Source organism: Neopsephotus bourkii, unplaced genomic scaffold (genome assembly GCF_033783945.1).
Source record: "Neopsephotus bourkii isolate Nb327-2 ecotype Australia unplaced genomic scaffold, CSIRO-AGI_Nbou_v1 NB_518, whole genome shotgun sequence".
Classification (NCBI taxonomy): Eukaryota; Metazoa; Chordata; class Aves; order Psittaciformes; family Psittacidae; genus Neopsephotus; species Neopsephotus bourkii.
Genome location: NW_026901019.1, coordinates 2,403,257 through 2,422,069, shown reverse-complemented (window position 1 = coordinate 2,422,069; position 18,813 = coordinate 2,403,257). Strand labels below are relative to the sequence as shown.

At 40.3% G+C, this 18,813-nt stretch overlaps 1 protein-coding gene across 1 annotated transcript in view; it reads right to left on the bottom strand.

Moving 5' to 3' along the window:
* ALK (ALK receptor tyrosine kinase) overlaps window positions 1-18,813 on the bottom strand; it is a 314,119-nt gene that overhangs the window by 103,398 nt on the left and 191,908 nt on the right. The window contains exon 5 of the mRNA XM_061350549.1: window positions 6,294-6,421. Within this exon, the coding sequence (XP_061206533.1) occupies window positions 6,294-6,421 (128 nt within the window). The remainder of the gene's footprint in view (window positions 1-6,293; window positions 6,422-18,813) is intronic.

Sequence of the window (18,813 nt, the reverse complement as noted above, 5' to 3'; positions counted from 1 at the left end):
TCTTCTCAAAGACCATTGTCATTCTTCACAAGCATGAATCAAGTTGCACAGTCAGGTCTTAACATCTTCAAACGTAAGTCCTGTTTAAATTAAAACCCTTTCTTACAGCTAAAACAGACCTTCATGGATCTATATAAAACAAAACTCAGAGCAAAATCAAGGTTCTGCACACCCTTTGTTACAGGCCAGCAGTCTTTTGAAATGTATGGGTTTATTATGAAAAGAAAAAGAGAGAGATAAGACTGTCATCTACTTACACAATGGAATCAGCTTGCATAAATCTTTGAATCTGGAGTAATACTGGTTTAAAATCATTGGGTCATCTGCAAATCATCATTGTCCTCCCCATTTCTCAAGTGATAATAGTGAATGCTATGATTGTTTCAATAAATCAAAGCAGTTAAAACATCACAAGAACTAAGTGGCAGCAATTAATAGTAATAAAAATAAGTTCAATTTGGGGAAAGCAGATTACAGAGTTCATTTTCTTTCACTGAATCAACGGTTCCCCTGTTGAAATAAGCCTTAATTAAGGGAGAAGGTCAGGATAAAAATCATATAAAGCATTAAAAAGATAATGTATTGGCCAATTCTTCAAGGTGTTAAAAAGTACTTAAGACCCACAACTGCCAACATTTGCAGGGGAACTGAGGGATTTTCAGTGTCTCTCAACAGTTTCCAGTACCTCCTTTCAGCAGGCCCTTCTCTTTTGGTTATTAAAGCTTTGGATTTTCAAGGCTGAGATTTCTCAATGCTGTTTCTTAACCCAAATCACCCAACCTTTTTTTCAGTTAGAGTTAGATGAACCTGCACACTCTGGCAAGATTGTCTAAGAAACACCCACACTGGGTCCTGCTGTGGCAGATTCCATCCAGCCTTTCCACCTTCTGTATAAAGGCATCAAAGACCAAATTATAAGTGCTGTTCCACCGTCTAAAAGATTACTTTAGAACTCCCCTCCTCACATCTTAAAAACCCCACATATACCATCAGTAGATTACTAAATAAAACAACAGAACACTAGGTCCCACTCACCAACGTACATGACAGACCTATGAAAACCAAATGCTCTAGATATTTGGGTTCCTTCCCCCCCCCCCCCCGCCTTTAGCAAGTACACTAATGTTCTAAATAGATTATTTAACATAACCATCACTGTCTAAATTTGGCTCCGCAAAAAGTAGGCACTCACAGTCAGCAACAGAAATGCATAATCACTAATTCATTACTGTAAGAAGCTACTCTTCCACTAACTGAGTTACTGTGCCTTTTCTAGAAGCAATATTAAGACTAAATTTGCTTAATTTTTTATTCCTAGCGTTACTATAACTTAATTTGAAAAAGATGAAATGAAAAAATGAAAACAAAGATAAGCCCCATAACAAGCGCATTAAATTTATTCTGCTTAAATGGGCACAAACCACAAGTGAACTAATTTTCACTTTGGAACTATCTTAAAATGATTTAACTACCCTACAGCCACCATACTCATCTGTGAAGCAGCTTTTTTTCTCCAACACAAGATACCTAGTGGATTAAAATACTACCAGTTAGGGATGGTTTTCTGGCACACAACCTGAAGTCAGGGTAATCAGTCATACTTCATGGGAGAGCAGAGGTGAATGGGGAGAAAGGTGCTTGCCAAAGAATTTGGAGGCAAATATTCTTAAAATAGTAAGGCTTTTCCAAAAGCCTACTTACTGAAATTAACTCCGCAGGAAAACCAGCTCAGTGGAACTGCATACATTGCACAGGCCACTCCGAGGAAAATGCTGCCAACCTGCCTCATTTATATATTTATTTTTATCAAATGAAGGATAATCAGGATTTAATCCAATCATGCTGAATAACTCCCACTGACTTCAATTAATTCTGGATCTATCCTCTGGGTTCGTAAGCTCTTTAACCACAGAGGAAGTTTTCCAGCTTCCTATACATGGAAATGACCTGGATAGACCAAGTATTATGGCAAATGTTGGTCCTAAACCTCAAATAGAGACAACTGCTTCTGTAATTTCAGACTACCTTCTTTCTGTTAATCACGTCCATTTTTCAGTTTTATAAGAAAGGCACAATACTGACTGTGTTCATTGCTGTGTTCACCTGGTCTCCTGAATTTCTGGGCAGTGGTGGATCTTCACACCATGTAAGTTGGCACTGTTGGTTCCACTGAAGGGATATGTCTCCTCTCCAATGTCCCATAATTACAACTAAGCAAATAATTAATAATCAAAAATTATCAACACCATTAAGTTAGTTGCTTCATAAATCTTCTGGGAACATCTTGCAATTTTACTCAAGTGAAACTTTCTTAAAAGTTACACAAAATTCTTTGTGAGTTATTAATTATTAATGTCTAAATTAGCTTTGTGTCATGTGGGACTTCAATTAGAAACCTGTGATAACAATCACTAGAACAACATCCCCAGGGATGTGGTAGAGTCCTTATTACTGGAGGTTTTCATGATGCAGTGGGTCAGGGTGCCAGATAATCTCACTTAGGCTCCCTATCCCTCAAGCAGATCGTTTGAGCTCCTTTCCAACCTGGGCTCTTCTATGTTTCTATTAGATACACTGATACTATTTCTGCTCTCAGTTCCGAAGATGTTAACTTTTCCAGTCAATTTTCCAGTAGGAAGCATCAAGAATTCATTTTGAAAAGGGCCTCACTGGTATTTTGTTAAGTTCAGCTAACCACAACATCCTGTCAGCAAATTAATTTATACGACAAACTGCAGAAAGTGAGCCTATGTGGGAAAACCAAAATGATATATATTCAGGTTTTGTCCGAATGCACAAAACCATGATTTCTGTAATGATTCACATACGTAAGTAATCCCGTCTGGAGAAAGCCCTTATTGATTTCCTGCAGTTGATTCATAAATCTGTTGCTAGATGATTTATCCAACGGAATCATGAAAAATTCTACCTAACAGTTGCTCATATTTCTCCATATATGTTGCAAGTCCATATTTGTACTCTTCCCTATCTTTTTCCAGCAAAATCACCATTGATTCTTCAAAATTCTTCCTTTCTTGAGAGGTACTCTGCTTTGGATCAAGTATTTTGCTCTTAGTACAACCTTAACTTCAACTTTCAGGAACCTGCATATGTACAACCATGAGATCATTACAGAACTAACTATTTACCAACTCTGAAGGCGATGAGTGTGTTTCTATGTACTTTCAGTAGCTACTGAAAAATGCTATTGCTGAGTAGACAGAACCATTAACTTAATCAACACTACACCATCTCTTCCTCTCCAAAATAAATATGTTTTTTTATGTTGCTTACTGAGGTTGAAAACTTGAAAGCTAAGTGCTTCCTCTTGGACAGGCTGAATGTCTGAAATAACTGCTTTTAACAGCCTCAGAGCATCATTAAACCTTTAACACGTTTTAGAAACATTTGATCTCCATGCCCCTTACTTTAAAAGTTATTTCGAACTGGTAAATCAAACACTGCTAAGTAAAACAATGTCTTGTCATTTACTTGTGCTTACTACTAACTACTTTAATTAAGACTTTTGGAAATAAGTTAGCAAATTAATTCATTTACAACTGCAGTAAAAAAATCAGTAGGAAACCCATTAAATATCATTAATAAGTCAATACATTACTTAGGAAATGAACTCTATTTTTATTACTAGAAATTACCATCAGCTATCAAATGCCACCATAATAATTACTTCACTTGCAGAAGGAACAAATTCTTAACTTGCATTATTAAATTAATATATTACTTCTCTGCAATTACTATTTTTTATTTATTCTTTTTTTGCTTTGGATATGGCACTTATTTAATACCAAGTTGTAAGAAAGAAAATTAGATAATCAATAGTTTAGGTTTTACACACTGACAAACACAATCTGTTTCACATTTAAGACAGTAATTGAAAGTCAATTGGCTGTAGGCTGCTGGGTAATGCTACCTGTTTAACTGTCCTGATCCAAAACCTATAAAGCTCCAAGCAGCCTTTCTATTGACTGAAGGGGCTTTCTGATCACAACCTAACCCTAGGGCTCAGGAACTTTCTGTAATAAAACCAAAAGCACTTACACGTGTAAGGGCCAACAAGCCCTAAAAGTATTAAAGCCAGAGGATGGAGTGCATGACAAAAAAACGGTGATGATGAGCTACAGCAATGATAAAATATGCATCAAATAAACTTTTGGCTTATCCTGAGCAGAAAAAAACCCAACAGAACCAAAACAAAACAAAAAAAAAAACAACCCTCACCAATCCCCACGAAAAAACCCCAACACCTAAAACCCTAATAAAAAACCCTCAACTCACATAACCAACCAAAACCAAAGGCGACCCCTCAATCTGTAAGGGCTTTTCTTTTTTCTATCAAGCTAAGCCAATCAAGCAGCATTTTATAATGGGAATTGGGAAAAATGAAGATATCCAAATGACAGACCACTTTGATTTTCTAATCTGCTGTACAATTGAATAAAGAAAGGGAAATACGGAGCACAATTAAGACACTGAAATTATAGCTATGTTTCAACTCAACAATTTTCAGTTAGATGGAATATGAATCTAGGATTTTTACATTTAGAATTCAGAATTTTATCAGTACCTGAATTTTTTTCCAGTTCAAGTGCAATAAAAATCTCACCTTTCCACAATTAAAGAACTCACAAATGGAATTTCCAATGCTCAAAAGCAAATCCCAACATCAAACTTCTACCTTATTCAAGCCCCTGTTGGCATCTAATTTAGATCCAAACCTGTATCCACCTACAGAAATGACAGCCTATTTTCCTGTCTAGGTACCTTAATTTATTTTTAAATCGTGTCTATGGTCTTCAAAAGGCTTAGAAAAATTAGGCTGTAGGCTTCTTACTGTTTCTCAGATGTTTCTTTCCAAAGTTCACCCATGCTTTAGGTGTTTTAGTGACATTAAAGTATCAAAACAGCTAAGCTGCCTGAAAGCTTCTAACAGCCACAGAAAAATTAGATTTAAATTAATCTTTCTTTATTGCTTTCCTTATTTTCTCTAAGCCTAAGGTGCTGCCCTTGGCTGCTCATCACCACTTTGTTCTTGTAGAATGACACAGCACCACATCTTCAGCCGGGTGTAAAACGCTTAGTGGTATCAACCCACTGAAAAAGGAACAAGTGGTTTTATTCCCTGGTGATGTTAGCCATATACTGTGTCCTGTGAGCAGAGCAGGGGAGTAGCCTATTGTTACAAATCTGTAGACAAAATGGAAGATTTGTTCTTTTGCTCACAATATGTTTTAATAGCCTCAGCAACCGACATCTGTCATCTGCAGAGCAGTGCCCAGTATTGGTATGAGCTCACTCAGCTAACATTATCCTGTCACTCCGCTGTCCATCACTTACAGCTCTCCTTCAAGTGTTCCCAAGAGAAGAATTCCTGTACCTTCATGGGAGGTGAATACCTCCCACAGTCTGCCATAAAATTTGTTGCAATGAATTTCCAAAGCACTGTGGATTTGAATGATTTCTGTTTCATTCACTTTTTTGTTCTGGGGAGTTGAAATACTTTCTTGTCAGCCTTAGAGACCTACCAATATGTGTTCCATACATCAGCAGCAGAACAGGTTCTTCCTGTCTGACATGCCTTGCGCTTTCCACACAATGTCAGGCTATTCCTTGTTGGAGCTTAGGGATCACCTTTATGTATGGACAGTGTAAGGAACCCCTTAATACAATTGACCTTTGTGGACAGCAACGTAAATAACCAAAGTAACACATTTTCCAGCATATTTCCCTGTCCCACACAGACTGAAAAGGAGGATATACATCTCAGCTCAGCAGAACTCCAAATAAATAAAATGGACAAAATGTAATATGTTAAGTGCTGTAAGTAATAATATTCTTCACTGACACGCCACCTAAAGATTTCGGTATGATTTACAAGCTCCATAAAGCTGGCAAAACTAAAATGCAGCTGTTTCTGGCATGAAGCACTAAATTTACATACTTGAATTGATAATGGAGCTTGTATTTAAAGAAGTAACCCCCACTAAGGTTGCCCATTATTAAAATTCCATGCACTACATTGAGCTATTAGAGGTTACTCAGCAATAACTGCTTTGGAACATGGCCAAAGAAACGTGTATTAGAATCACGTTTTCAACTGTTGTTTAAAAATACAACCCTGAAGTTTGTTATCAGCAAAAGCCATCACAATCAAATAGTTGATTTGACAAGAAGCCTTAATTCTGTGAAGGTTCTCTAACAGCCAGGAATCATGCTCCTCTCCAGAAAGGCACCAAAAGACTGTGAGCTAGAGGCAATAAAATACTCTACATTACCTGTACTGCAGTTCTTCATCGCAAAGGAATCTACAGCCGCTATGCTCTTGTTCCCATGAGCAACAAACTCCACTGAGATCCGAAACGGTTTCTCTAGATGTCCAACTCTTCTTTGAAGCAGCACCCATCTGGTCTCACCATACAGTGAGAGGAAAGAACAAAGAAGAGCAGTAAGAAAGGCTACTTTACAGGGACCACATCCCCCAGAGCTGCAGCTCCACACAGAGCTAGTCATGGCGTGCCTCCAACCACAACCTGCACTCCCCTCATGGTGCTCCATGGTCAGGACCTTTCCCTCCCATGGATTCTGCAACAGCAAGCTTCTAAGCACCAAGATTTTCACCCAGTTAAGGTCTGGAAAACCCAGCTAAACAGTAGCTTATTGCTTTCTTCTGTTACACTTCCATGCTCTCAGATTTCTCACAGATGTCTGCCCGCTGTTTAAAAGAAGCCTAACTTTCTTTGCTTTCTCTGCGAAGCAAACTGTGGAATCTGCATTGCACATGCACATCCCCTCTAAATACCACTTCTGCTTCTCACTGGTAAATCTTAATCACTCAGGCAATAAACCAGTCTCCAGGGCTTACACAATAGCTGTAATTCCCACCACCGGGTGGCTGGTTGAGGTAACATGCTTTGCTTCTCATGCAGCTGGCTGGAACATCCACACCTGCATGAAGCACTACAACTAGAACATGTCACTTCTCCTCCTCTCATTTCTTCCTCCTCCCCCATTGCTCCTAAACGAAGTCCTACCAAGTTAATTAAAGACCTAAGGAACTGGATTAGGATTAGCAACCCTGGAGACTGACATCAACGCTCCAAGTGTTTCAACTTAGTCTGCTTGCTGCCAAGAGTAAGTGAGAACAAGAAGTCTGTAAGACAGTAATTTACTCTGAGACATGAGAACACATCATCCCGTGCTTTATGGGTTTGTGCTTATACATGGGCTGTGCACAAGAACACATTTTTCTTGGGGAAGGGAACCCAGTGGAACAGATGTTCTGAGTACAAGAAACTACACAGTTTGTCTGACATCCATAACAAGAACCTCTTTTTCCAAAAGTATGTTAAAATCTGGATGTTATCAGGTTAAGACACACTTCTGAAAGGATCTATAACAACATATGTGAATGACATCTGCACCAACCAACCATCACTTGTGCATGCTACGAGCATGAATCAATCCGAAATAGATTCTATATTGCTACCTGCTAGAATACTTTGCTCCATGTTTATCTCATCAGGGACACAACAGTGTCATTATACTCTGCTGAACTGGCCAAGTTTCCCAGCAGGCAAGGAAGCTGCCAACAGGTATGTTAAGGACCTGCAGAAAAGTCCTCAGCAGAAGCTGCATAAAGACCCTGCCAACAGCTAACACAGTTCAACTTGCAAGTTGAAAACAAACAGTGCTTTTTAATGATTTACTTGGTTTCTTCCTCCCTCCTTTTTCAGCAAGAAAAGTGAAACTAGACTGCTAAGTTTCATTTTTTGTTTACACTATTTTCATTCCCACATCTCATTTTCTGACTTCTATGCTCAAGGTTCCTGCTTATGGAAGAGGATGTTGGCATCCTCACTCTCTTTCTGTCCTCCTTCCCTGCTAGATAAATCTGCTGTTACTGGAATGAAATTAAGTAAAGCATTGAGAGTACTTTAAATGCCTAGCTTCTGTGTGTGTTTTCTTTTCATGTCATCTCAAATTAGGCATATTATAGGGATTAGAGGATTTGAATTTCCCTACAAACAGAGTAGAAATCCACCCTAGATTTAATTTTGATTATGAAATACAGAAGCATCTGTATGTCATGAAAATCGTTCTCCTCAGCTTCAGAAGACTGATGGATTTTAATTCCAAGTGTGCTGTGGCTCTCAACAATGATTTCCATTTCTGTGCTATTGCTAACCCTCTGGATAAATGTGCCAGGAGTTTTAGGAATTGCTTTTCTGAGTTAGTGGTGCAATAACTTTAGTTTGAAATTCTCAGGCCTCTCATAGTTTACCACAGAAACTTTATTAACTCCCAGAGTGGTTGCCAGGCAGGTATTTTATAACACCACAATGCATGATTGGAAAAGGCAGACTCACTCAAGTCCAGATTCATTACAAAATACACTCACATTTTGTGATACAAATTCTTACAATAGGCTGTCTGAGAGTCAAAGATTCATGTGAAAAGAAATCCCAACTATCAGCCTCTTTCTTCAGAGACACAAAAATAAATAAACTAAAGATTATGCTAACTGGTGGATTTATCAGGGCCATTAAAAATAGCCACTGGGTAGTAGAGACCCACAGCCAAATTCGAATGGGAGTTGATCCTACTGTCATTCCGTGGCAGAACAGGGTCTCTGATCTCCAGACCATTCCATATAATACCCTGTATTTAACAGACCCATAGTGAAGGCTACCTGGCAGCAGCAAGATCTACTTCAGCACAAAAGATACACATTAGATGTTAAGTAGTAGTAGCTTTATTAAATTTGTATTAGAGGCCTACAAGTTACAAATCTAATTTTAGAACACGTTTTAGCGATCACTTCAGTCTCTTTTTTATCCTTTGAGATATTTGGGGAAATATTACATGTAGAACCTCTTCACTAATCATATTTAACCAACCTGATAGCTTTCTGTGCCAAGAAGATTGGCTTGGTTAATGAAGGGAGCAGTGGATGTTGCTTACCTTGACTTTAGCAAGGTTTTCAGTGCTGTCTCCCATCCTATCCTCAGTGAGATAATGATGAAAGTACAGACTATGGGAGCGAACAGCGAGGTGAACTGAAAACTGGCTGAACTGCCAGGCTTAGAGGTGGTACAAAGTCCAGCTGGAGGCCAGTCACTAGTGGTATACCCCTGATAATCACTAGTGGTAGATCTCTGGGCCAAAAGTAGGGCCAATAATGTCTTCTGTCCTCTTTAATGACCTGGATAACACACAGACTGCACCATCAGCAAGCTTCCAGTCAACCTGGGAGGAGTGTTTGATACGCAGGATGGTTGGTCTGCCACTGAGAGGGGCCTTGGCAGGCTGGAAATCTGGGCCAACAAGAACCTCATAAAGTTCAACAAAAGGAAATGCAAAGTGCTGCCTCTGGGAAGGAACCACCCCATGCATCAGCACAGCCTGGAAAGTGCCTTTGCAAGACTCGTGGGTCCTGGTAGACAAATGCTGAACATGAGCTAGCAATATGTCCCCAGTGGCAAGGAAGGAAAACAGCTTCCTGGGCTGCACTGGGATGATTCTTCCTCTCCATTCAGCGCTGGGGAGACACATCTGGAGTGCCTGGAGATATTAAAAACCTGATATGGTCCTGGGTAACCTGTTCTAGTTCACCCTGCACTGAGCAGGGAAGTTGGCCTAGTCAATCTCAGAGGTTCCTTCAAACCTCAACCATTTTGCAATCCTGTGAAACATGGGTCCCAAAAGCAAATTACAGCAGATAACAGATTGCTCCTGTTATCCTCTGCATAACCTCCAAGCACTCTACAGAGTGATGAATCAGCCTGGTATGCTGACAACTGCAAGGGCAAAGTCACCAGTTACTGCACGCGTAGCTATCATCTTGACACAGCCTTCAACAGCAAAACCTTTTTTTACCACAGCACTAGCTATAATGACCATGATAATCACTCTAGATACTGCCTCAAGCAATAAAAAAGACCACAGTTTAACATTTTAATTTAAGCCTTTATGCTGTACAGCAACATGTTATACTGCATTGTTTAGGCACTGCTCAGTGTCTTCATACAGCAAGCCAGATCCACCCAACCGGACCTTCACTGAAGTTACAGTAAGAAAGAAGTCGGTTCAGATGGCTTTAATCTGCAGCATAATGAGATTTGGACAGAAGCTAATAACACTGTGGTCTTCAGTGACAGAGCAGCTCAAAATCCTGGATTCAAGTATTTACAAACTTTAGAAAAGTTCAGACTTGCCTATATTATCTAAAGAGAATTTATTGCTTAAAAGAAAGCCTAAGCAACACCCAGAGTTTCTCTTACAAGGCTGTACTGGTTTTCTCCAAAACAGAAAACGCATCTGACAGACCTGAACACAGTTTGTTTTTATCCACGTTGGGCCTTGCACAGCTGTGCAAGGGTTTTACGTGTTAGATCCCGAGCAAACCAGAGCACTTCTCTGTTACTTAACCTTTCTTAAACCTCCCGTCCATGACTCAATTTGCCAGGTACCAGGTTTTGCTCCCTGGCTTCTATTTCACATGTAGTTACCCAGTTTCAGAAGCCATAATCCAGTTTGCACGGAAACTTAAGTTCCAAGAGATATTTATAGTTCAGACACTCTTTGGTTGTTCCTGCAGTGTGTAGCTCCAGGAGGAACACATTCTTGATTAATTCTAATCAATACACTAATGCTTTAGATGCCATTTTGCATGCTCCTCTGAGTAATGCCAGCACTAATTAACTACTAGAACTCGCAAGTAAAATCTCAATCCAGAACACTTGCACCCTGCATTTGTCTGTCTTCATGGATAAGTGATTTTGAATCCAATTAACACCCACATACTCACTGGGTGCTCTTTCATCCTGCTCAAAAGAGGTTTCAAAGCGTTCAATTCCAGCAAGATTTGGGACTTGACATCCCATGTACAGCAACCATCTTTGTGGCATCCATCTACATCTGGAAGGTAGAATTAATTTCCTTGCTATCAGCCAGCCTCATTTCCTGTGTTGCCATCTTCAGTACAGTGCACTGTAGGTTTGCACCAGCCCCTAGGCATAAATGAAGTTTCACCCACAACATTATCCCAGCCTAGCTTGGGTCAAGCCACTGCTTTCTCACATTTAGAGGCCAATCTGAAAGCAAAAGCCTTTGATGTATGAGACGAATATGGAAACAATGATTAAAAACCAAAGAAGCAAACCTTAAATCCTGTTGTCTTGGATATAGTAAATGAGGCCAAAAAGCATTTGAGCTGTGGCGTGGGAAATGGAGAGCTGCATGGCCTCTCCTGTGTCACAATCCAGCATGTGCACTCCCAGCAGCCATTAATAGGAGGCTGAGGGAAGAAACGAACCTCAAACTATCTCCTCTCCTTACGAAAAAAGCTCTCCAAATACAGGCTGCATTTTGCTCTCTCATCTCCACTTGCCACAGAAAAAAACCCTGTGGAACTTAATAGACTTCTCATACCTAACTTCAGTTACTGTGTAATTTTATTTCTCCAGGTCCAGGCTCTCTCCCATCTAAAACACTCCTATTGTTACCAAAACGTATCATGGTATGCCTGGGAGGAAAGCACAATCTATCTTGACAAGAACTTAGTTTTATCTCTTTGGTAAAAGATTCAGCAGTCTTTGGGGAATAACAAACTTAAATAGCAATAACAGCAGCCGCATCAGAGTATTTCACATCAAAATCCACCTGCAACCCGATAAAGGTAGGGAGAAAATTAGCAGCTCATTTTTGAGAATGAAACCTTGTTAAGGGCAGAATTAAAAACTATCAGTAGGAATCCAAAAGAGAATTTTTCCCCTTTACTAGATGAATTGGTGAAAGAATGTAACTTTCTCCATCTCGCACGCCACTGCACTGTTATACTGGAGTTTATAACAGGTTTTAATCTCGCCTCCATACTGCTCCAGACTTTCTTTTCCTGCAGCAATCAATGGGCACTGCAAAAAAGGAAGAACCAGACTAGACCTTTTCAGGCTGCAGCAAAAAGCAAATGAAAAAATGCTTTCAAGAAGAAGCCTATACAATTCTAAGAGACAGAAGGAGAAAACAAAATGACCCATGAGGCTGTGTAAATTCCTCTCATTAGTTTAAACGATACAATACACTGTCTTGTAATTAATTTTAACCATCAACTTTGAATTAATATCTATTTACTGATCTTAAAATTACTTAAAAGACATCAGAGCCTGAACTTGACACATGATGATACAGTCTTGAGAAAGATCTACCTTCTAAAATAGCAACAAATAAAGGTACTGTATTTTAATGCAAGAGGTTACTTAGCATTAAGGGGATAATTCTTGATGTGCAAGCCTGCAGTGCAAACTCTCTTGCTCATGCCTCATTCTAGTTAGTAAGAGAAAGAAAAATGGCATACATGTTCTCCTATTGATTTAATGCCAGTGGTCTTTGTACCCTTCTCTATGGCCTTTTGAGTAAGCAAGACAGAACAGTTAGTGATAGGTTAAACAAAGTTACAACCTTTATTAGTGTCATTGGAGCAGACCTTTAACATTCCTGTGACTGGTTCCAAGAATGGTTCTCTGCCTTTCCCTCACACTATAAAGATTAAATAATTGTAATTATTTTCTTTCCTTTTACTTTTTTAAGGCTTCCAAGATAAAACTAATAACACCACCACTGCCCATAGAAAATACTCTGTAATTCTGCTAGGTTTGACCGATGAGTCAGACACGCTGCGTCTGTTCCTTCCCTGGAACAGGACACCAACAAAATCTGGGCTTCAGACTGCAATGACATGGCCTCACACGTGCTAGGAAGGAAGCTAACTCTACCTTTCTTTTAAGATTGCAATGCTGGGCTCCTCTGTACAGCTGCTCTACTGAGAACTGGACAACTGGAGAGACTGAGCCAGAAGGTGGCAGGTCTCTTGTCCCAGGGAACAAGTGACAGGACAAGAGGAAACAGCCTCAAGCTGTGCCAGGGAAGGTTTCGACTGGATATTGGGAACAATTTCTTCCCCAAAGGTCAGTCAGGCATCGGAACAGGCTGCCCAGGGCAGTAGTGGAGACACTGTCCCTGGAAGTGTCCACAAACAGTGTAGATGAGGCCCTCAGTGACATGGTTTAGTGGTGGCCTTGGCAGTGCTAGGCAACAGTTGGACGTGATGATATTAAAAGTCATTTCTAACCTTGTTGATCCCATGATTCTATATCACAATATGGCAGAAACTGCTCTAGGTTTCCGTGAGACACAAGTAGCCCATAAAGGATATTATTCTGTTACACTTAGGTAACAATGAAAGTTTGCATTGGTAATAAAATCTCCTATATTTGGAGCACACTGTAAGACCACAACACAACTACTCCACACACACATACTCCACCTGGGCAAATTTATTAAAATGGCAGAAGATAAAGCATACCAAGAAAAAAAAAAACAAAGACCTGTTTTTCCTCTTAACTTTCCCAGAGTTTAAAATAATAACCTTTTTTTTTGTAACTACTTCCTGAGTGTCACTTTGGAAAACCACTGTTACAAAGATTTTGCTTTACTAACCTGGTTAAAGTAAATTCCCACCTTTGAAAATGTGAAGACATCCATTTGAGTGCTGTAAAGAATTGAATCAGCAATTAAATCTAGCTCTTCTGATTACAAATGAGAACCTTGTAATGGAATTTAATACAGACAGAGGCCTTGGAGGAAAGAGCACAGAACTGCAGAGGGAGTCAAAACCAATGAAATTATGTATTATGGTGGAGGGCAAGGGTCTTTCCAACAGAGTAATCTGGCACCTTTGCACTACAACATAACCCACTAAAAATGGCAGGGTTAAGAGACTACTGCAAATGAAAATACAGCAGAGCTAAACAACTTCCACAGAGGAATATGTTCACCTAGCAGGGAACTTTCCTTTCTGTTCCCCAGTTAAACCATGCAAAGTGGAACTTTCTTCAACCTCTTGAGAAAGTTCATGCTTAGAGGCACTCCTAGGATGCTACACTTAGTAACCTTATCCAGGATGTGCCATCAAAACTGATGTGAAAAGGTCAGTATGCTTTTCTGAAGCACAATGGCTCTTTAGTGTCACCTCCTCTTGTAGTCCTCTCCCTATTTGCAGATAAGCTTGATTACACTTCCTGCAATGGAACCAGCACTGCCAAAAAATGAGGTTTCACTGTATGAAACCAAATTGCAATAACTGCTGGCAGCATGTAAGCCAAGGCAATCCCATGAAGACTTCACATCCACAGAAACCGTTACAACTTTAGATGCTTCTACAGACCTCACAGCCCTTTAGCAAAGAAATCAAACACCTCATTTTTCAGGTGGGTCAAAAGGAGGCACAGGAAGGTTGTATGACTCATTTAGTCAATAACTAGATGGTAGAACTAGGATCAAGGATAAAGTTTCCTGATTCCTATTCCTATGTCCTAATCCACTGCATCATGCTGCTTCTGATGAGGGTAATTAAATTTTATGCTTTGGGAGTAATTTAATTGTCTTTGAGGTTCAAAAGGAAATTTTGTCTTTTCAAACCAACAAGCGGTACTGCTTCGGTGTGCCAGAGAGTAGCTTTCATTTTTTATTTGAATACTGAAAGTAAAAAAATCTAATCTTAATTACAGTCAAGTACAGGGAAGGCTTCAGAAACACAGGCTGTCTTTTCAAAAGGAAGAGTAGTGGCAACATGTTCCCAGGAACTGAGTTATCAATAGCCATGTCTGGAGACCAATTAAAGTGGGATTTTTACCTTAGCACTCAGCAATGGCTCTTCACAGCACGGCTAAAGGGAAGTACAACTATTGTGCTGCTCACCATCTACATGGTGGAAAAAACCCCATGAAGTATTTTAGGTTCAAAGGCTGAAAGAGCAGATGAGAGGGGAAGATTTACTTAAGAGAACAGCTGTTCTCTTTAAGGATAACTCTATTCTTTAGGGATATGTTGCAATTATCTAGCAGCTTTAATAACCTAGACTTCAAAATAAGGTATCAGTCTATTCAATAGAAGATTAAGGACTAGATAAAGGACTGGCTGGATCATAAGGTTCAGAAGGATTTACAGGACATCTACTTCAGGCATTCTTGCCCACTGTAAGACAGTCCCAAACCTCCTGTGAGAGGTTCTTAAAATCAAACCCCATTTAAAGCTGCCTGGCTAGAAAAAAAATTGCCTGACTGGATTTCAAAGATTCCCAGAAACCAAAAAGGCTGGCAGATAATCCTCAGCAAATATCACCATAACTACAGCTGTTCACAGCATCTGCCTGCAGTACAGAGGTAAGCTGATGATTGCATTGGGTATGGGGTGTGCTATAGGCAGTGCAAAACCAGAATCATTAAATCGATTGGGTTAGAAGGAACCTTAAAGCTCTCTCAGCTCCAACCCCCTGCCACAGGCAAGGACACCTTCCACTAGACCAGGTTGCTCCAAGCCCCTGTGTCCAACCTGGCCTTGAGCACTGCCAGGGATGGGGCAGCCACAGCTTCTCTGGGCAACCTGTGCCAGTGCCTCAGCACCCTCACAGGGAAGAATTTCTTCCTAATGTCTCACCTGCATCTACCCTCTAAATCAAACATAATGAAAAATAAAAAAAAATAAATAAATGCCTCCCATAAAACTGTGCAATACAGAAGATGGCTGTACATAAGCAAGGGGTGTCTACACATAAGAATGGTGAAATGAGAGGAAATTGCAAGTATAAAGAAGAAAGATGGACTTTCTGACGAACAACTTCCAATTTACTTTGCTTCCTTCAAACATTTAGGAAGCACCTGAATGGGGAAAGTTGAGGCTTGGAATGCAGAAATACATAGCAGGTATTCTAAGAGTTACCCTTTTGGGGAAAGGCCCTTTGAATTGTATGGCTCAACTTTGAATGAAGAAAGATAGTCACTCCCTTGGTTCTTAACAAACCCAGCACCTAGCCAGTGTGCTCAAAGAACTGGAACCTGGGAGGGTATCATCTATTTGTCAGAGCAAATGGCACGTCAGAAGTCGGAAAGACCAGGTCACTTCACAACTGAAATGTCACCTTTAGCAAGAGAAACACCATGAAAGTGAAGTCTGCACAGATTTCAGCATAGCAGCAGCCACAGCAACGCTCTCAATTGGTAACAATGTCCTCATTATCTTACTTTGTCTGGAACATATATGGCAGTAACGTCTGCTGTGTATGTCCAAATAGAAGAAATGCTGCCTACACTCTAGTCTAATTTTTGTCACATGTACTGAGCCACTGATCTAATACCCCTCATTTGGTATTGGATATTCTTAAGAAACAGAATCATAGCAGGCCATGCTGAACATTTGGAAGGGAATCTGAGAATAGTCAACCACATCTGTTGCTGCCTGGAAGCACAAGTTTAAGCCACTCTCTGGGATCAAAACTCGCCAGAACTTTGAGCACAGAGATGTTTGATTTAGCTCAACATACACTTGCCTGGTAGTCTCAACACTTGGTATACACACTTCCTTTGAGCATAAATAAGACAAGCCTTGACAGGGAACACACATAAAGAACATACTCCACAAGGTGCTCTAGTATAATTTACTGGCTCCTCACAGTTAAAGAAAGAGGTACCTAAACCAATAAACTTATTTCCTTGTCTTAATATTCTCAATGAAATTGAAGGTGGTTTTGAACAGTGATTTTAAAATAGCATGAAAACATGATGAGTATTTTTAGTGTTTACTGATAAAGAAAATACCTAGACCTTTTCACGCATTTGCAAACCACAGCAGTCCTGCCAATGCTGTTTGTCTCAGTATCACATTAAACTGCTTTTTGAATTCAAGTAGTTATCAATTGAAATTCAGTCCCATTTGGTGGGATAGCTCTTGCCTCTAGACACCATTCTGGGAAGGAGCCCATGCACTGCAGCAACCTGAAAAGCTCAGAAACATGAGCTTGGCCTCAAAGAGCATGTCTCACTTGCAAGCTCACCCACATTAGGCAGAGGCTGGAAAGAAAACATTCTATGATTCCTGGCAATGAAGAAATGGGGAGAATGGTCCTTACTATGATATTCCAGTGTGACTCTAGAAACACTGTGACATTTCTGTGAATCCAGGTGTAAAAAAGTGCATTTGGGGCCCAAGGATACCATAAAGCTTCATTAAGTTAACAACACCCAGCTCAGTGAAAAAGCCCAAATTAATCCAGGCCCCATTCCTAAGGTCTGACTTAAACCCTATTTTGAACATGAAAATGAAACTGAAAAAGGATGAGTTTTCTATCTGAACCCACAACCACCTTTGAGCACTTCAGCAAAGGCTGCAGGTATGCCAAGCATCTATGCAGGGTACTTATTGCTGACTCACCTACTGGTAGCATAAACTGGGTAGCAACACCAAGGCTGCGTTTCCTGACACTAATCATCTCTTTCATATCACATCAAGAGGCTTTTTCAATGTAATACCTTCTAGGCCTGTTTCCTTGCTGTTCCTCATCTCCTGAAAAGAATATGACATAATCAGAGTGCTACAAGCTGATAGGAAAGACAGCAAACTTTCCAGCCCTTTCTTTCCTCTCTCCCTGCTTTGCCACAAGGGCTGCCTGAGTGCTTGCTTCAGAGGATTTTGCCTTTTTCATTAAAATTCAGATTTATTCACCCTCCAAGTCTCACAATGACCTCTATTTTCCCTAACAAACATAACCACAAAGCTCTCAGGCTCCTTATCTGCCAAGAACAATCAATACTGTTGAATAAAAACCAGCCTGTGGACCACAGTGGCCCTTGCCTCTGCCTTGCCTTAAAGGTTTTGTGCAGTTTCAGCTTATTCTTGGATGAACCAGCTCCTGGGTAATTAGTGCTTCAGGTGCTCCTGGTTTTATGGGTAAACTGCCTTAGTATATGCCAAACTCTAGGCGCTAGGAGGTTAAAGCTGCCTGAGTCTGTGGGATATGAAGGGACGAGCAATGGGCTGGCAGCAATTGTGTTTTAATCAGTAACTCCATCTCCACCACAGCCCTACCAAATACACCCATGTTAGCCACTGCCAGCTATGTCCCAGCTTTGCCATTAGCCCACACTAGAATGACTTTCTGGGGGCTAAATGCATTCTTCTGACACAGTGTCAAACTCTTCTCTTCTGGACAGTAGTTCAGAAATCAGATGAACACAAGGATAAGGAAAAACAATGGGTAAATAAAGGGCTACCAAGAAAGGCTATGGGTGTATTGGAGTTTCTGTGGACTGCATGAGGCTTTCAGGCTTTAACAAGGACTGCAACACCAATTTAGCCTTTTTACTGCAGTTCCAAGGAAAGACTGAAATATGAGGCTGCAGAGCAACCAATGGCCTGGGGCCTTCTAAATTAGTTCAAACCCCTCCAAACACTGTTCAACTACAGCACAATTCCAAGAGGCTCTTGCCTCTATGTGCTACTTTAAAAACAGTGCAGAATGTAAAAATAATGACCTTTTGGCCTAGTCATATTCTACATTCACTTGTAGTTTAGGTCACTGAGAATAAGAGAGAATTAGGATGTCTGGTCTTGTAGGTAAAGTGAATTTAGTCCAAAGAGCATTACGGCCTAAGAGCAGCCTTTCCCTCACCCCCTCCCCTCCTCTTCCTTTGAAAACTGAGACAACACACTAAAAGTCACAGCAAATTCTCTTCATTAGCACTATCTAGCAAGTGGCTGTGTTTGAGATGCACGTCTACAGAAAAGGCCCAGAACACGGCACGGATCTATCAACATTTTCAAAGGTGAATGAATAAAGTACTCAGAGAGCAGCGCAGCTGTTTCAATTATAGCATTAGCGGCCCCAGCCCTAAGCCCTCAGTGCTCCTGGAAGCCCAGAGGTGGGTAGGGAACAGAGCCATCTCTATGGATTCTAATTAAAAGATG